At 44.6% G+C, this 19,713-nt stretch overlaps 1 protein-coding gene across 1 annotated transcript in view; it reads left to right on the top strand.

The window, feature by feature from the left end:
- Positions 1-10,050: 10,050 nt before the first annotated feature.
- The window catches only part of GNL2 (G protein nucleolar 2), a 28,926-nt gene continuing 19,263 nt past the window's right edge, over positions 10,051-19,713 (top strand). The window contains 5 exon segments of the mRNA XM_025370229.1: positions 10,051-10,277; positions 12,147-12,231; positions 13,507-13,601; positions 15,786-15,925; positions 18,821-19,005. Coding sequence (XP_025226014.1) covers positions 10,214-10,277; positions 12,147-12,231; positions 13,507-13,601; positions 15,786-15,925; positions 18,821-19,005 — 569 coding nt within the window. The 5' untranslated portion in view covers positions 10,051-10,213.

Genomic DNA, 19,713 nt, shown 5'->3' with positions numbered 1-19,713 from the left:
AGGCCAGCTCCTTCTTCTGGCTGAGTTTTGTCTCCTAAAAGGCTGGCTTCTGAGGGCTTCCTCTGCAACCCAATATGTACCATGGACTGCTGATTGAATACTTGGAATGTCTTCAGGGTGAGCCAGGCCTGTCCATAAAATGGGAGGCATTTTGGCAGTTCCAAGGCCCCTGGCACCCAGTCTTGGCCCCGGCCTGGCTGTCTTCTTCAAGGAGCTGCGGTGGGCCTCCCGCCAGAATGCTTCCCTGGGAAACATCGAAGTGAGTTAAAGTCAACAATGAGTTCATCTCCAAAAGGAATAAACTGGCAGCCTTCAGGGCAGGAGAACAGAAGCAGGGGGTGGGGGAGGGATAGGGACTGGGGGACAGAGGAGGGGGATAGGTGATGCTGTAACAGCCAGGTCAGATCCAAGCCTGTCAAATGAGCTGGCAGCGCAAGGAACAAAGAGAGGTGCTTTCCCGGGCCAGTCCTGGAAGGCTCGCTTGGCAAAGGTGTGACGATGAGGGTGTCACAATCCCAGGGACCATGGAAAGTATTCTCCTAAGGATTTGGAGCTGGAGCAGGACACTGAGATGGAAAGAGGCTGTGGCGGTTGGGTGGGTGGGGCAGTGAGCTGTGGCCCTGCTGACCCAAGCCTGCCCCGGGGGGATGTGAGGATGGCCATTCAGGCAGTTGAACTCCACTGTCTCATCTTGGAGGACTTGAAGAGGGAGGACTCGATGCTGAGGCCAAGTGACTAGCAGGCTCACCATGACAGAACCCAACATTTTAATCTAATCATTGTTCCCATCAGATTTATCTCTGAGGGCTTTACATGTGGATGATAGTTCCTGATTTGAGCCAGAGTCTCGCTGCTACACTCTTCGATGCCTGGGGCACGAGGAAACCACACCCTAAAGGGTATTGGACTGCCCTTGGCACACTTGGGCCTCAGGATCCAATGGCGTGGCAAGCTCAAAGTGAGCACTGCCCTGGGATGGGCCTGAAGCTGGAGCCACCTCTTTGTGGGCCCCAGAGTAGAATCCCAGCCTACCCAGCTACTTCCAGGCCTGGGCTCAGCGTGGAGGAGGGCAGCAGTACCTCCCTACTTTGGACAGAAAAGTCTGATAAAAAGCTGCCTGTTCCAGGTTGAGATACACATAACCCATCTGGCTCAGACTTTGGATATGCCCCAGGGGCTCACGGACTCTGGCAACAATTGCCTTGAGTATATACTTGGCCTTTCTCCCAAGGGCAGGACCATTGCCGATAGACTGTGCTTGATTTCTCTCATGCCCGCGCATTCATTCTCACAAGGTATTTTATTGTACGAGGTATTTGCCTACCACGCATAGTTACAATTCTTTTCCCACCACCAAACCAACAAAACGTCCACAGACATTGCATCTCAATTTCTCACAAACACATTTTCATCGCATTCCCATGGTTTACCCTTCTGTTTCCCTCTTTTTTTTTTCTCCCACTTTTTTCAAACCTGTTTCACCCTCCTGATCCTCCTGATCCCTCTCCATGCTGGCTGACTGGCTTCTCTGCTCTCTCAGATGGCCTATAGCACCCCATCCACTACTCTCCTTTGTCTTCCTTTTTTTGCTTTCCTTTGGCTGTGTGGCCACAGGTTCTTCACAGCCATGGCTTGCCCAGTCCATATTTCTCCTGTATATTTGACCAATTGCATTTGTCTTTTGGTATCACAGGCTAGATGTTTGTCAAGTGAATGAATGGACCAATCCCTCTTGGATGGGAATGTTCTTATATTATCCCTGGAGATGATAGTTTTTGATGGTGCTTACTCCTTTTTCCTTCTAGAAGGAAAAATGAGGCCAGCATCAAAGCTCAGTGGGGCACCAGGCCAAAAGCAAAGCAATTTTGATCTTTCTGTCATTTGGCCACAACTGTTGATGGCAACCCAGATTTCTAGGCCCATCTCCTGCCACTCCCATCCCCTGCCCCATCTACTCTTCTACTCAGAATTACTCACTGGTGCCCAATAAAAATGCACTTTCAAGTTCCCATACCTTTGTCTATGCTGTTCCCTCCCCCCAAAATGTGTTTCTCTCTGCTTTCATCTGCCGACCTTCTACTCATATTTCTTACCTAGATGGAATTACCCTTCCTCTGTGAAGGAGGCCCCTCCCCAGTAGCTGCTCCTCCTATATGTTTTTACGGACTATTTCACCTTTATGACATCCATGTCTGCATCCCACGGCCTAAGATCAGCTCCTGAAAGCAGAGACTGTGCGATGTATTATCGCATTCCTGTTCTTTCCCAAGTCTCTTGAGGCTGTGGGTATAGTTGGAAATACTCTCATAGCGCTTACACTATGTGCATACATGTAGCGCTTACAGTACTACACATTGACACAGTGCTTACACTATTCTAAGCCTTTTACTCGCATTGCTTCATTTAATCCTCAACACAGCCCTGTGAGGTGGATACCATTATTAGGCCCATTTTACATATGAGGAAACTGAGACACAAAGAGGTGAAAGGATGTGACCAAGGACACACAGCTAATAAATAGTGAGGTCAGAACTGGACCCCAGGTAGTCTGGCTCAGCTACCACTTAGCTATGTGAAAACTTGCATTTTCCATGTGCTTTTCCATACCTTGATACCATGATATGCAGCCTGGTGAGTGTCTCATTTATTGGCAGGAGGGGATTCTGAGGGTTGGATCATATATGCTTATAAATAACACTATAGGGCCTGCAAGGACATCCATCCGCCCCTGCCTCGCCTCTCGAGCCCCTCATCAGCATGCATTGCTCACAAAGCTATTCAGACTACCTGCCAGTATGTGCCCCTGTGCCATGCTGCAGGGGCTGCCTCCAACACGCCTGAAGCTGCTCGCACTTGGTGTAGCCCCTAAAGACCATGGTGCACCAGAACCATGCCGGGCAAGTGGACCATCTCCTCTACTTTCTGTTGTGCTTTGCTTCAAGGTCACCAAAGTTGCTTTCACAAAGACCGTGGACAAAGGAGCACTTTGGATTTCTGCCTGAAGTTCCCTTCAGGCAGAAAAAAAAAATCCTGGGGCTCACCTAGGAGACTGACAGATCAGTGCTGCTCTCCTGAGACTTGCTTTTGTCCTCCAACACCGGCTCTCTCCCCGTGAATTTTAAACCTCTGCAGAGAGCCCCCTGCTGGTCCATGAAAGTATGAGCTACATCAGGTGTGGAGTGGACCCCTTGTTTGAATGCCCAGGGCAGAAAAAATGAAATATAACTCTACAGTGGGATGGGCAATGTTCACTCTCAGAGAGCAATGGCAAATAGATAGTCAGTGAATGGTCAATTCCCTGTCTCTTCAATGATCAGAGCACACACCAACGCCCTAGCACAGGGGGTTGTAGGCAAGTGTTTTCTGTAAAAGGCCAGGTAGTAAATATTTTAGGCTTCACAGGCCTTTTGTGGTCTGTCATGTCTACTCATCTCTGCCTTTGTAGTGCAAAAGCAGCCATAGACCATATGTAAACAAATGGTGTGGCTGTGAACCAATAAAACTTTATGAACCCAGAAGTTTGAATTTCATATAATTTTCACATGTTACAAAATATTATTCTTATTTTGAATTTGTTCAGCCATTTAAAAACATAAAGACCATTCTTAGCTTGTGGGCCACATAAAAACAGCAACTGGTGGGATTTGGCCTGTGGGCTGTAATCTGCCTACCCCTGCACTCAGAGATAAGCTACTTGGTTTGGTTCATGCCTTTTCTTGACGTAGGAGAGTGGGCAGTATACAGCAAAACCTGAGTCTCCAGGTCCTGGGCACAGTGACTGGGCATCTTGGGGATTTGCCCAGCTCTAGCCAGAAGCAAAACTGACAACTTTAAAGTCTCTCACATTTTAAAGCATCTAGAAGGGGCTGGGAGCAGTGATTCATGCCTGTAATCCCAGCACTTTGGGAAGCCGAGGTGGATGGATCATTTGAGGTCAGGAGTTTGAGACCAGCCTGGCCAACATGGCGAAACCCTGTCACTACTGAAAATATAAAACTCGTCTGGGCATGGTGAGCCAAGATTGTACCACTGTGCTCCAGCCTGGATGACAGAGTGAGACTCCATCTCAAAACAAACAAACAAACAAACAAAACCATCTAGAAGATTCCTCCAACCTGGGTTGCACAGTGAGTAGGAAGGATTGCTTTTCCCAAAGATGAGGAAGTGGTAGACTTATCTTTTTCTAATAGGAGTTCTAAAAAAGGAAACACAGCTAAAGGTTTTGACCAGTTCTTCCTCTGCTGCTTGAGAAGATATTCACCCTGACTTTCTTCCATACCTTTGCCTGAATCTCTATTTTAGAAATAAGATTTTGTTCCTAGTCTAGACTAAACCAGACAGAAGAGCAAGAGGGATGGAGGAGGTCAATGAAAATCTCAGTGTCTTGCTGGGCAGAGGATGCCCTTAGGGCAAGACTGACCATCTGACAGACAGAGCTCCACTGATCTGTTGGTTTTAGAAGGGAAGTTAACTTTTCAGATTCTTTAACGTGACATTATTCCACTGGAAACAAACCAAGGGACCTGGATAAAATTTTTAAAAAGTGTTTTCTTAAAGAAAAAGGAGGGAGGTGGGCAGGAGACAAGGGGGTAAAGAATTATACAAAGATTTGGTCTAATGGCTTCAAAATCAAAAGGATCCCTGGACAGATAGATATCAAGTGTAATAGGAAACACACTGATCCTGGGGAGATGACTTAATATAGGCCCTCCAACCTCCTCAGAGCTTAAACAATTATCTACAATTTGGAATTATATTTTAAATTCCCACATCAGTGTGTGTTCTGGATCCACTTTTCAGGACAGAGCCAGCAGTCTTGAGTTATCTAAGCCAGGCTGAAAATTAGAGGCCATTAATAGTATCTCATAAAAGGGCTTCTCAGATTTTCTTGAGCAGAATATGCCGAAGACCACAAGGGATTTGGTGATAGGAAGGAGTGAAATGCTTCTAGTTATTTTTCCAAAGCTTAATCTGGGGATCTTTTTGAAGAACTCCTAAACCCAGCAGTGAGATGCATGCCAAGACTAATACAGACTGTTTTTCCCACTTAGAAGTGGTGACCATAAAGATAAGTTTCTCGGGGTTCCCAGAGGTGAGTCACCTAGCCATTTTTACAGCTAGCAAGCCCACCAGTTTGCTATATCCTTGTCCAAGAATTTCCCAGGTATCCTAGACTGAAAACTGAGGGTAACTTGGCCTATGAAGCTCCAAGTTAATACACTTTACTTTTCTTTTTTATTATTATTATTTATTTATTTGTGGCAGGGTCTCACTGTGTCGCCCAGGCTGGTGCGCACTGGTGTAAATCTTGGCTCACTGCAACCTCTGCCTCTCGGGCTCAAGCAATTCTTGTGCCTCAGCCTCCCTAGTAGCTGGGATTACAGGCATGCGCCAACACGCCCAGTTAATTTTTGTATTTTTAGTAGAGACAGGGTTTCACCATGTTGGCTAGACCGATCTCGACCTCTTGACCTCAGATGATCTGCCTTCCTTGGCCTCCCAAAGTGCTGAGATTACAGGCATGAGCCACTACACCCGGCCGAACTTTACTTTTCTTATACTTGAATTTGCTTGTAGAACTGTTGAGGTTGTATAACCAAGGACTCACTTTTTTGTTTTCTATCAATGAAACAAAACAACAAAACCCTGTAGATATATATTCTGAGCCTTTTTCTGTTCTTCCAGAGTCCCAGAACCTAGCACTTGGGGACTAGGACTGTTTCATATTGGGCAGCGGTCATTCCAGGGGCCCAACTCTTGGCCTCAGCAGGCAGGGGTCAATGCATCATGGACTTGCCAGAGGAGAGACACAAGAGGCCTGAAAAGAGCAGCTTCTGCTAGCAGTTCAATTGGGAAGTATAACCCAACAAGCTGACACTAATTAAGAGCTAATGGCCTTACAATGGAGCGTTGCCAAAGGGTAACCCTCCGGCTGCAGCATAAATATCAAGGCATTTGGGGCAGAGCCAAGACATATATTTTCAGAGTACATTAGACACTGCAGCAGCCTTCCTCACCCTGGCTCTGCTAAGAACAAGATGATTTAAGATAGGTAGGAAAGAAGCTGAATCTTCCAGGGCTGCCTTCTGGTCACCTGGCCAGAAAGCCTCCGAGTGACTCTTGGAAAACACTTCACTTTTGTATATACAAGAATCACTTGAGGAGCTTGCCAAAATGCAGATTCTCTTGGCCCCACCCCCAAGATGGTCTGATTTTGGAAGCTCTGGGATAAAACCCAGGAATCTGCATTTTTATTTTATTTTATTTTATTTTTGAGACAGGATCTCACTCTGTCGCCCAGGCTAGAGTGCAGTGGCGCAATCTCACTGCAGCCTCCACTTCCCAGGCTCAAACGATTCTCCACCCTCAGCCTCCCAAGTACCTGGGACTACAGGTTTGAGCCACCACGCCTGGCTAATTTTTGCATGTTTTGTAGAAACAAGGTTTTGCCATGTCACCCAGGCTGGTCTCAAACTCCTGAGCTCAAGCGATCCACCTGCCTCTGCTTCCCAAAGTGCTGGGATTCCAGGCATGAGCCACCACGCCCAGCATTTTTAAACAAATCCCCCAAGTGATTCTGATGCTTGTGGTTCTCAGACCACACTTTGAAAAACGCTGCTTTAGAAGCTGCTGCTATTTGCCCATTAGACCCCAGTGCCAAACTTTTTACAGAATGAAGATAAAGTGAGGTCAGGGCCGGGCGCAGTGGCTCATGCCTATAATCCCAGCACTTTGGGAGACTGAGGCAAGCGGATCACCTGAGGTCAGGAGTTCAAGACCAGCCTGGCCAACATGGCGAAACCCCGCCTCTACTAAAAATACAAAAATTAGCTGGGTGTCCTGGCGGGTGCCTGCAATCCCAGCTACTCAGGAGGATGAGGCAGGAGAATTGCTTGAACCAAGGAGGCAGAGGTTGCAGTGAGCTGAGATCACGCCATTGCACTCCAGCCTGGGTGACAGAGCAAGACTCTGTCTGGAAAAAAAAAAAAAAGTAAGGTCAGGATTGTCTGCTTCCTGTGAAGACCCCAGTCCAGAACATGGCATTTCCAGCCAGTCTCCATTAAGGTCTTCTCATTCACACAAACCTGTGGTTACCAGGAGCAAGATTTGAGGGGATGAGTAGCTAATCCTGGATTTTGAGAAAAATAGAAAGCATCCCTGGCCAGTGCAGTGGCTCACGCCTGTAATCCCAGCACTTTGGGAGGCCAAGGCGGGCAGATCTCGAGGTCAGGAAATCGAGACCAGCCTGGCCAACATGGTGAAACCCCGTCTCTACTAAAAATACAAAAATTAGCCAGGCGTGGTGGCACATGCCTGTAATTCCAGCTACTCGGGAGGCTGAGGCATGAGAATTGCTTGAACCCGGGAGGCAGAGTTTGCAGTGAGCTGAGATCACGCCATTGCACTCCAGCCTGGTGACAGAGCAAGACTCCATCTCAAAAAAAAAAAAAAAAAAAAGCATCCCATCTGCATGATGTGTACCATGTCCATGATGCTTCCATATACCATAACTCATATGATCTTATTGCAGTCTTTCAGGGTAGTTAAGTTATTGCATCTGTTTTAAAGCTGAGGAACTGTAGACCTGGAGGTGTAGCTTGCCTTTGCTGGTCAGCATGACATCAGAAAAGAGAGTGAAAAATAGTCACTGCATTACAATGCGGCAAGCAGGGCAGGCAAATCAAACCAGTAACTTAAGCTTGACCTACCTTGATCAGGCTTTTTATCTGCTGGTAGAATTGACGTTGGTTGTCAAGATCAGCAAATATTGTTGTAAAAGGATTGATGGGTCAGATTATAAAAATAGATGGAAAGTTTGTACGATAAATGCAAGCAGAGTATGAGAACAGGAGAGAAACAACCCACCATATCATCTGGGAAAATGAAACTCCTTGGCAAGACTTCACAACAGCCTGATTCAAAATTTCATAATGAAATTATGTCTCTGATCAAAGCCTGAATGAGCTCATAGGCTGATTTTTGCCATCCGTGTTTATTCTGGTTTGCACCAACTTGAGGCATCAGAAACACATTAACTGAATCTTCTCTCTGGGAGGAGGCTATTGTACCCTTGTTTTGGGGATCAGAGGGACAGTGTGGGGTGGAAGGGGGCATCTTCACTGAGCATGAAGTTTTTTTCCAAATAGCTCTCAGAGCTTCCCTAACACAAGTCAGGGTCAGGGCCTTCCCAGCAGAATTGCATTTAATCTCATGATACTTGCCCTTGGGGCAAGGAAAGCGAAGCTCGAGGGACAGAAGGTATTTCCAGCTCTTGCCTATGACATGGCCTGCTTTTGCTCTAAAAAGAATGTTTCGGGGTTTGTTTCAAACTCGGAGAAATAAAGACTCAATCATCCCCTGCTCAATTAGAATACCTCACTTTATAACAAGTTGTTCGTTTTTATGAAATGAGCTACACTGCATGTATCCACCCTTCCTCTTGCCTAACCATCTCTTTTCTGGCCTATCCAGAGGGTACAAAGATGGCCACTTCCTGACAATTTGAGGTACCAAAAAAGAGACAGGGGCCAGGCGCGGTGGTTCACACATGTAATCCTAGCACTTTGGGAGGCCGAGGCGAGTGGATCACCTGAGGTCAGGAGTTTGAGACCTGCAAAGCTCGAGGGACAGAAGGTATTTCTGTCCTGACCAATGTGGTGAAACCCTGTCTCTACTGAAAATACAAAAATTAGCTGGGCGTGGTACCGTGTGCCTGTAATCCCAGCTACTTGGGAGGCTGAGGCAGGAGAATTGCTTGAACCCAGGAGGCGGAGGTTGCAGTGAGCCGAGATCGTGCCACTGCACTCCAGCCTGGGCGACAAGAGCGAGACTCTGTCTCAAAAAACAAAAACAAAAACAAAAAAATAAAAAAATTTTAAAAAGAGGGCTTCTTGGTTGAAACACTGGCATCTAGAAACTTTATTTTGGCTGGTAGAAACAGAAATCACTGGGTCTTAATGCCTTCCTTCACCCTCAAGGCAAGAGACATTCCCATCTACTCATCCTTTCATTTAATGAATATTTTTTGAGTCCTTTGTTTCAGGTGCTATTCAAGTCTTAAAGACACAGCAGTGAACAAATTTACAAGGTCCCTGCTTTCAAGAAGCTTACATTCTAGTTTGAGGGAAGCAGCCAATAAACTGGTAAAAAAAAAAAAATTCAACTAGTGATAAATGCCATGAAATAAATAAAAGAGAATACTGTAACAGAGTAACTGTGAAAGGGTGAAAGGTGGCTGATTTAGACAAATCAGACAGGAAAGAGTTCTCACAGTACGAAGGGTCACCAGATAAAATACAGAACGTACAGTTACATTTGGATTTCAGGCAAACGATGAATACTTTTTTAGTGTATGTATTTTCCAGGCACTATTGGAGGTGTACTAAAGAAATGTATTCCTTTTTTTCCGCTGAAATTCTAATTTAATTTGGTGTCCTGTATTTCTATTTGCTAATTCTTGCAGGCCTACCAATAGGTGATATTTGAGCTGAGGATTGAATGACCACCTATGCAAAGATTCTGGGAAAGAGTGATTCAGGCAGAGAGAATATCCAGTGTAAATGTCAGAATAACCAGAGGGAGGGAGGTACACATGAGATCAGATAAATAGGCAGGGGCCAGATCACAGAATCCTGCAGGGATGGCAAAAAGTTTGAATCAATCTCTGTCTCTCTGTTTCTCCCTTCCCCCTTCCCCTACCTGTCATTCTAAGAGTGATAAGCCGCTGGAATTGTAAGGAAGAGGATGACACCTTCTAATGGATATTTGGCTCCTGTGTGGTCGGCAACTTTTGGAAGGACTTAGAAGACAAATTCAGAAGACAAACTTAAGCTTGTGTCATTGGCCTGGGAAGAGGCTTCTTTATTTGGAGGTGGACCCAACTGGGAGCTCTGGGCCACGCGTTCAGGGTAACTAGGCGGTTGCTATGGAGGGGCAGCTTGGCGGTTGCTAGGGCTGGAGCGGGCTGGGGCTCCACGCAGGCCGACGCCTAGGTGGCTAGGGCGGGGGCGGAGCCAGGCCGATAGTGGCGCGCGCCGCGCGTTCACAGGAAGTCGCTCTGGGGCAGGGAGGGGCGCGAGCGGAAGTGACGTAGGTCGTGCACACGTGGTCCGGCGTGGTTCACGCGGGTCGCTTCGGCAGGGCCTGGGTAGTTCTATATTTGCTTCCCCACGTAAGCCGGACCTCGCACTCCGGTCCCGGTCTCGTCGCCAAGATGGTGAAGCCCAAGTACAAAGGACGGAGCACCATCAACCCGTCCAAGGCCAGCACAAACCCGGGTACAGGCGGCAGGGCTGATCGAGGGTGGAGCTTGGAGGAAGTATAGGGAAGGGCTCCGAGGACTGGAGGAGGAGGGTTACTTGGGTGGCATTGCTTAGAATGACTATGAGCGGGGTGGCTGTTGGGGATGAAAAGGGAAAAAGGAAAGCAATATTTGTGATGGTTTCTTCTCAGGGGGGCACTGAGGAGGGCTGACATTGCACGCCTGGCAGGCCAAAGTGTAGTCAACTGGTCTAAAGTCAGGGAAAGTGAACACTCAGGCTGGCAGCCTCGGGTCCTCTCCAGTTGAGAGATGCAGAGAAAGTCAGCTTGAAAATGGGTAATCGGGCCTTTTACACGTGATCATATTTGCCGGCCACCTTAACTTTGACCTTTAAAATGAGAAAGGGATTGTAGTTTTTGCCCTTGGAATTATTCTATCTGGTAAAGTGCTTAGAGAACCCTACAAAGAAGTCAATATAATCATTGCAGTAAGGCTGTTTTGGAGATGTGTGTAAGTTTTGGCGAAGTTCCACCTGTAGGATTAACAAGACATCCTGTGGGAGAGTTCTTTCCATTCAAGTTTAATTAATAAAACTTTGTTTTAAAATATGGTTTAGAATTTTTGACAATTTTAATGCATGTTGAATGTTTACTCCGGATTGATAATAAATTATTCACTTTGCACAAACTGGAATCTCAGAATGTTAGACCCCAAAAGTCCCTTAGAGATTATGATTTTACAGGTAAAGAGACTGAATCAAAATGCAGGAAGTGGCTTGTCATAACTGCAACAGTTAGTGAGCAGTAGTAGAGCCGCCAGTCTCTACTGTTAGAGAGTAGGAGAGTCAATGGGCTGTGGTTTCAGTCTGTCTTCTACTGCATCACTTCAGGACCAGACAGGTGATTTAAAGGGCTCCCAGTTGGGTGTGGGCTCACGCCTGTAATCCCAGCACTTTGAGAGGCCGAGGCGGGCGGATCACCTGAGGTCAGGAGTTCAAGACCAGCCTGACCAACATGGTGAAACCCCCTCTCTACAAAAATAGAAAAATTAGCCGGGCATGATGGCGGATGCCTGTAATCCCAGCTACTCGGGAGGCTGAGGCAGGAGAATCGCATGAACCGGGGAGGCGGAAGTTGTAGTGGGCTGAGATCGCAACACTGCACTCCAACCTGGGTGAAAGAGCAAGACTCCGTTTCGGGAAGAATAAATAAATAAATAAATAAATGGCTCCCAAAATGAGAAGCTAGGCTAGTATTACCCTGCTCGTTTGTTCTTCTCTTTCTCTTTGAGATGTAAGGCAAGAATTGCTGTGTTGAATAAACAAAAATCAAACATTAAGAAACTGGAACACATATATATCAAAATTATAGTCTCCATGGTGCCTTGCATGGAGGAGGCACCCCATATTTGTTAAATGGAGGCACAGAGGTAGGTATCTTCGTGGTTAAGACCACAGATGGTGATAAAATGCTCGTGTTCAAATTCTGGCACTGCCATTTAGTAACGGTTTGACCTTGGACAAGGTGTCTGACCACTGTGCCTCAGTTTCTCACTCTGCAGCATGGAGATAATATATCTATAGGATTATTGTATGGATTAAATGAGATGATGCCTATAATGTGGATAGCCATCATAAGTGCTCAAAAATATTAGCTGTTCTTCTTCTCAAATACAGTCCTATCGAAGATCAAAGGTTGGGTCAGCTTTGTCATACCATATAGCTTCAGGTAATAATTATTGGAACAACGTGGAGAAAGTAGAGATTTTTGTGGTTGGTGGTTTCTTACCTAATTTGGGTGAACTACCTGTTGCATTTTAAGCAATGACTTGTTGGTTATACTGGTTGGTTATCAAATAGTGCACTGTGTACTTCTGCCTTTTGTAGATCGAGTGCAGGGAGCAGGAGGCCAAAACATGAGGGACCGGGCCACCATCCGGCGCCTGAATATGTATAGGCAAAAGGAGCGCAGGTGAGCATTGGGTGCTGTCATCCTTTCTCTTTTCCTTCATGCCCTTGACCGCTAGCTGAGACTGATTAAGCCTTTGCTGTTCTCAACCCCACTTCCTCCAAATAAGAGTTATATATTCTCGAATATAATTGTATATGAATGTCGTTAGGATAAATGGTTAATTTTTGGTTAAGGGCATGGGTAGCTGGTGGTGAAATAGTGATGGTTTCACAGTACTCAAAAGTAGAGGTCTTGTTTCTCACAGCCCTGACCTTCACAAATGGCGCATTAAATCTCAGCATTAAATACGGCCAGATATAACAAAACCTACAGGACTATGTTTAGGAAAGCCACCAGAAAATGTGTTTTTTAATGCCAAAATGTAGATCACAACATTGTGGCACTTGGACACTCATCACAACTCCGAGTTCTGCTGAGGTAGCCTCTACCACAGGGATTTGCTGAGTGTGGCATTCCGCTAGCTGGTCTTAGTTTGTTTGGTAATTAGATTCTCCGTCTCTGTCTGTTCTAGAAGATGTGACTAAAATACAAATGTCAATTAACTTATTATGCGTTAGTCATCTACTTTGCAGTTTGTTTTAGAATTTGGAATCCCAGCCGGGCGCGGTGGCTCAAGCCTGTAATCCCAGCACTTTGGGAGGCTGAGACGGGCGGATCACGAGGTCAGGAGATCGAGACCATCCTGGCTAACATGGTGAAACCCCGTCTCTACTTAAAATACAAAAAAATTGGCCGGGCGAGGTGGCGGCGCCTGTAGTCCCAGCTACTCGGGAGGCTGAGGCAGGAGAATGGCCTGAACCCGGGAGGCGGAGCTTGCAGTGAGCGGAGATCGCGCCACTGTACTCCAGCCTGGGTGACAGAGCGAGACTTCGTCTCAAAAAAAAAAAAAAAAAAAAAAAAAGAATTTGGAATCCCAGCGTAAATCACCCTCTACTTGAACAATTCGTCTAAAACAGCCTTCGAATAGTTACCCAAAAAACTCAAGTATGTGTTTTTTTTTTTTTAAAGTAAACAGTAAACAGATTTTTTAAAACGTCACCGTTAGTTGTTATTCATCTAGCAGAAATCATTACGTGCTCTGTTGCAAGAGGTTAAATGGCTTTTGGGCAATCTGTTTCAAATGTAGAAGTACTTTGTGTTTACTGGAATTGGTATTTCATGATCATTTAAAACCAAAGTAAGAAGTCCTTTTGATGGAAAATATATTCTGTAAATCAAACTTTGCTGTTGCCATTCTTCTGTTGTCAACCAATATCTGTTCTTTCCTCAATTTAGGAACAGTCGTGGTAAAATAATTAAACCCCTGCAATATCAGTCAACGGTGGCTTCTGGCACAGTAGCAAGAGTAGAGCCGAATATTAAATGGTTTGGTGAGTATTATCCCCTGCTACTTTGCTCTACAAAATGTATGCTGAATGGAAACGGCTAGGATGTTTAAATATCTAAACGACAGGAGTTTTTGGTGAGTGGAACTGTCAAGGATTATCTGAGAAAGGGATAAGAAAAAGTACTGGGAAAAGTAGTGGTGGTAGATTTAATGAATAACTTCTTTTTGAAGAGCGCTCACCATTAGTAATTGTAATTGAACCCTCTTAAGCAGATAAGACCGTCCTTAATGACTAGGATTCACAGACCTTAGAATGCTCATCTTGATCTTTTTTTTTTTTTTTGAGACGGAGTCTCGCTCTGTCACCCAGGCTGGAGTGCAGTGGCCGGATCTCAGCTCACTGCAAGCTCCGCCTCCCGGGTTCACGCCATTCTCCTGCCTCAGCCTCCCGAGTAGCTGGGACTGCAGGCGCCCGCCACCTCGCCCGGCTAGTTTTTTGTATTTTTTAGTAGAGACGGGGTTTCACGGGGTTAGCCAGGATGGTCTCAATCTCCTGACCTCATGATCCGCCCGTCTCGGCCTCCCAAAGTGCTGGGATTACAGGCTTGAGCCACTGCGCCCGGCCTTCATCTTGATCTTTTATGCTTGCCTGGAGAGATACTGTTTGAGAGGTGGCCTTGTAGGTGTTTGTGCATATATCCTGCAGGGTAAGTGCATTAGCCCAGAGTTCCTCTGAAACACTTCTTAATGGAGTTTTTATTTGAACTTGGGTGACAATTAAAGGGTCTCACTGTTGAACCTTCCAACAGTGAATAGAGTATCTTCAGTCACAGGGTGATCACAGCTTCTTCCTTGGGAAACTCCCTGTTGCATTTCAGTCTGGGCTTTTAACTTTGCCCTTAGCCACTGGTAATGTATGGGCACTTTAGATGATCAGACCCCAGTGTTTGCTTGGTGTTTGACCTCTGTCCTTGGGGGCAGATGGCAGCTACCTTTGAGTCTCTTATACTTTTGGTAGGATACTTCCTAGGAGCTGCAACACAGAAAGATGTCAAAGAAAACTCTGCAGAGAAGCATTTAGCATGGCTGCTGGGTACTGTGACTCCAGATTAGACTGCCTGGGTTTGAATTCTAGTTCTGTCATTTATGTGCAAGTTATTAAGTCTGTCTGTTCATCAGTTTTCTCATCCCTAACAGAGAATAAGATGAAACCTATCTCACAGGACTGTCGTGGTAATCAAATGAGTAAATACAAGCAAGGCACAGTGGCTCATGCCTGTAATCCCAGCATTTGAGAGGCCAAGGCTGGTGATTCAGGAGTTCGAGACCAGCCTGGCCAACACGGTGAAACCCCCATCTCTACTGAATATACAAAAATTAGCCAGGCATTGTGGTGGGCACCTGTAATCCCAGCTACTTGGGAGGCTGAGGCAGGAGAATCCCTTGAGCCTGGGAGGCAGAGGTTGCAGTGAGCTGAGATTGTGCCGCTACACTCCAGCCTGGGTGACAGAGTAAGACTCCGTCTCAAAAAAAAAAAAAAAGTAAATACATATAAAGTGCTTAGAATAGTACCTAGCAAATACTGAGTATAATATAAGCATTACTTGCTACCATCATTACCACCTTGCTGTTTTGCATTCATGCTGCAGCATGCTGTTTAAATGAATGCTTTTCAGGATCTCCCTCACAAGGTGTTTTCCAGGTGGTGGTGCAGGGCTCTGTCTTGTTCCCTTGCATGGATTCATTGGTTAATGAATCATTAACCAATTGATTAACCAATTGAGGTCCCTTTGGATCCTCATAACCCTAAAAGTGGTAACTATGACTCAGGTTTCAGTGTTTCAAGATTCTCTGTCTATACTGACTGATCAGCTGTGATTGGCTCCAAGTTTCTCTGCCAGATCTAGCAGAAAGTAGGACATTTGTCAGATCTCAGTTCCGTTCCACGCTATTTATTTCTCAGTTTCATTTAGTCAGGAAACGGCTTGGAAAACTATTGAAACCCTTTGTGGGTCTGGGTTGGTGGAATAGTTCATAGTGTGCAAGTGCAGGAGAGGCAGTTTTTTGGGTTTTTTTCCTCTTTTAAGTTTGGAAATAGCTCCAAGGGATGGATGGATCAGGTACTTGGGTGAGTGAGGGTAATTTAAAATCTTGCCTTTCACGGTGTCAGTGGAAGATGAATGTGCAAATATGTATTAAGTGGCAACATTCTTTATTTGTAAAACAGGAAACACACGTGTGATTAAGCAGTCATCATTACAAAAATTTCAAGAGGAAATGGATACAGTTATGAAGGATCCATACAAAGTTGTCATGAAGCAAAGCAAGTTACCAATGTCTCTTCTCCATGATCGAATCCGGCCTCATGTAAGATGTAGGATATCCCTGGCGATGGAATTTCCTGGGCAGACTCCTTGCAGCTCCCTCTCTAACATATTTGTCTTTTGTTTTTCTTAGAAAATAGCAATTTCAATGTAGCAATGATGAACTTCCTAAGACCTCTGTTTTCATCTTTTCACGTTTAGTATGAAGTATGGTAGTGTAGTGGATCAAAGCACAGGTTTTGGAGTTGAGACCTGAATTTTAATCCTTGCTCTATCCGTTCCTGTATCCTTAGTTGGGTTTCTCTATGAACTTTAACTTCTTTGCTTTGAAAGTATAAATAGGCCGGGCGCAGTGACTCACACCTGTAACTTGGGAGGCCCAGGCGGGCGGATCACTTGAGGTGAGGAGTTTGAGACCAGCCTGACCAATAAGAGGAAACCCCATCTCTACTAAAAATACAAAATTAGCCGGGCATGGTGGTGCATGCCTGTAATCTCAGCTACTCGGGAGGCTGAGGCGGGAGAATTGCTTGAACCCGGGTGGCGGAGATTGCAGTGAACCAAGATCGTGCCATTGCACTCCAGCCTGGGCAACAGGAGCGAAACTGTCTAAAAAGAAAAAGAAAGTATAGATAACCCACCTCCTTGGGTTATTGGCTACAGATGAAACGTCTGTAAAGCACTTGGTCCGTAGTAAGCACGTAGCACACCACCTAATAAGAGCTAAATTGATAACAGATATTAGTAATATTATTTATTATTATTTATTTTGGTAGGCAAACTTGTTTTAAGTGGTAATTCCATCAAACATTGGGACAGCGTAGAATTAGGATTGAGTTGGTAGAACTTTGGTGTTGGGTACGTTCAGCTTTTGTAAGATCCTTGAGATTTCTTCTCAGCTGAAGGAAGGGGTGCTGGTCTCATTGGTTGTCAATTGCTGAAGTTTGAAGTACAGTAAGGATTCAATCTGGGTTGAATGGAATGAGTTTCACACAGAACAAAGAAAGAGTCTGATGTTTGTCTGCTCATTTTTACTTGCATTGAATAATAATTCCCAGAAATGTAACCATTACGTAAGCTTCAGTTCCGATATGAGGAGGGGAGAAAAACATTGACATGCGTACGTGGGTTAAATAGTTCAAAGAAAAGTGTTTACTTGCAGAACAAAATAAAAACTAAGGCCTGGTTATTGCCTCAGGTTTTGTCAGTTATGTTTTGTTTTATGATGGACTAGAAGAATGGCACCTATTAGTGGAATGACTGTTTTCTTTCAGGGGAACACATGAGTGTAATTCACGAACCACAGACAAGTTGCTCATTTCCCTTGTTCTCTTTGTCTGTTCTCCCTAAAGCCATCTTTTAAGCAACTATTGAATCTTGTTTATGAGAAGAACAGAGAGGCTCTGTCATGGATTTATTGCTTTGTTGCCTGTTCTTGTCAGCGCTTCTAAAATTCAGTGTTTAAATATCTGGTATGTAGAATGAAGGGTCTACAGTTGCACCAGTCAGCTTCTTTGTTGATGCAGAAAGCTACTCAGAGTAATTGATGCGTTTTCTGCTTTGGTCTTGAAAAACCTTACCTATTTTATTTTAGTATGATATCTATTACTTATAAAATCTAATTCTGAGATTATTTTGCACAGTGGAGTTAGATCAGATATGCATATTCATCTATATGTGTTTTAGAACTACTGTATTTCTGTAGCAATACAGTAAGAGTACTGTAACTTTGCATATGTACTTTATTATATACTGTATATTACTGTATTATACTTATTAATGTGTAGATTTATAGGCAAAGCCTTGTGTGCTGTAACTTATAGGTTAAGAGATTTTGAAGATAATTTTGGTCACACTTGATTTTACCCAGTGACATTAGAACCTGTTTCTCATGTAAAATGAGCTGCTTCTGTTTGGGGATGCTCCCGAGTGGAACATAGTGACTAAAACTAAACTGAGTTGTGGGTTAGAGCATCTGAGAAAATGAAAATAGTTTAAGGATCTTTAGAAGTTGGAAGAGGGGATCCGTTAAAGTTCAGAAGCCATGGGGGCTGCTTCATCATCCTCACAGCTTTTGGTAGTGGTGCTTACAGAGGAGCTTGTGCTAGGGGGAAAAGGGTGATTTTCTTCTTTTTTCTTTTTTGATATTGTCTGCCGGCTGTTAACATTCTGTTATGTGATAGATCCTAACTCAAACTTTGACTTTTATCTTGCTTCAGAAATTCTTATGCCTGTAACTCCTTTACAGGCACATCAAGTTCTAGTTAGTATCAGGTTCCTTTTATCACATCTAAACTATTATTTTGGACTTTGGCTAGATGTTTTTCATCTGAAGACTTGCCATGTGCATTTAATAAAAACGTTTCCTAAATTAGGGAAAATGTTATCTGAAACTAAAATGCATCTTACAAAACAAACAATTCCTTTTAGCCATGAAAGAAATTAACTTCCAAGAAAAAGTTGGCATTTACAGTTGGTTTAAAAAAACCTCACGAATTTGAGTATGATTGTCCTTGATAAAATCTATGAATTTGGCGAATTTTATGCACTTGTTTGAAAGCTAAAAAAAATGGTGGAAAAGATTAGTTAATTTTCATCTCTGTAGCCTTAATTACATTTGACTAAAGTTTATGATAAATGAAATAAAGCAGAGTTTTTGGCAAGTTTTTGCACAACTATTCATATTTACTTTATTTGTATTACTTTTGTATCTCTCCAAGGAAGCTTACAGAACTTCGGAATAAGGGTACCAGTGTTTGTGCCATTTCAACAAGTATTTCTGATTTGAAACCAGACTGAAACCATGTTTTTATAGATTTGGGTATGGGTTGAACCTTGGAAAAATAAAATCAGAAAGTCTTTCCTAGGTGGGTGTTTAGCTTTTCGCTTTTCCTCAGTGCTTTTCTTAGTTTTACCTGTTATTCTTGTTTCTCTTCAGAAATCGAAGGTCCACATTCTTGAAACTGAAAGTTTTGAAACTACATTTGGCCCTAAGTCACAGAGGAAGCGACCAAACTTATTTGCAAGTGATATGCAGTCTCTTTTCGAAAACGCTGAGATGTCCACTGAGAGCTATGACCAGGGCAAGGATCGTGATTTGGTAACTGAAGACACTGGTGTGAGGTAGTTTCTTTGTTTGTTTGTTTGTTCGTTTGTTTGTTTTTTGAGACAGAGTCTCGCTCTATTGCCCAGGCTGGAGTGCAGTGGCACGATCTCGGCTCACTGCAAGCTCCACCTCCCTGGTTCATGCCATTCCCCTGCCTCAGCCTCCCGAGTAGCTGGGACTGCAGGTGCCCACCACCACGCCCGGCTAATTTTTTGTATTTTTAGCAGAGACAGGTTTCACTGTGTTAGCCTGGATGGTCTCGATCTCCTGACCTCGTGATCTGCCCGCCTCGGCTTCCCAAAGTGCTGGGATTACAGGCGTTAGCCACCACACTCGGCCTCCCATTTTATAATTCTCTGTGACGTACTGCTTAATTCAGTCATGTTTTTTTTTTTAGTTTAATGTTTTATTGTGGTAAAATATATGTAACAAAAAATGTGGCCGGGCACAGTGGCTCACACCTGTAATGCTAGCACTTTGGAGGCTGAGGCGGGCAGATCACCTGAGGTCAGGAGTTCGTGATCAGCCTGACCAACATGGTGAAACCCAGTCCCTACTAAAAATGCAAAAATTAGCTGGACCTGGGGGTGAACACCTGTAGTACCAGCTACTCGGGAGGCTGAGGCTGGAGAATCTCTTGAACCCGGGAGGCGGAGGTTGCAGTGAGCCAAGATCGCACCACTGCATTCCAGCCTGTGCGACAGAGCAAGACTCCGTCTCAAAAA

The sequence above is a fragment of the Theropithecus gelada genome, chromosome 1 (genome assembly GCF_003255815.1).
Source record: "Theropithecus gelada isolate Dixy chromosome 1, Tgel_1.0, whole genome shotgun sequence".
Lineage (NCBI taxonomy): Eukaryota > Metazoa > Chordata > Mammalia > Primates > Cercopithecidae > Theropithecus > Theropithecus gelada.
The sequence above is the reverse complement of the archived record's forward strand: the minus strand, read 5'-3'. Positions and strand labels throughout refer to the sequence as shown.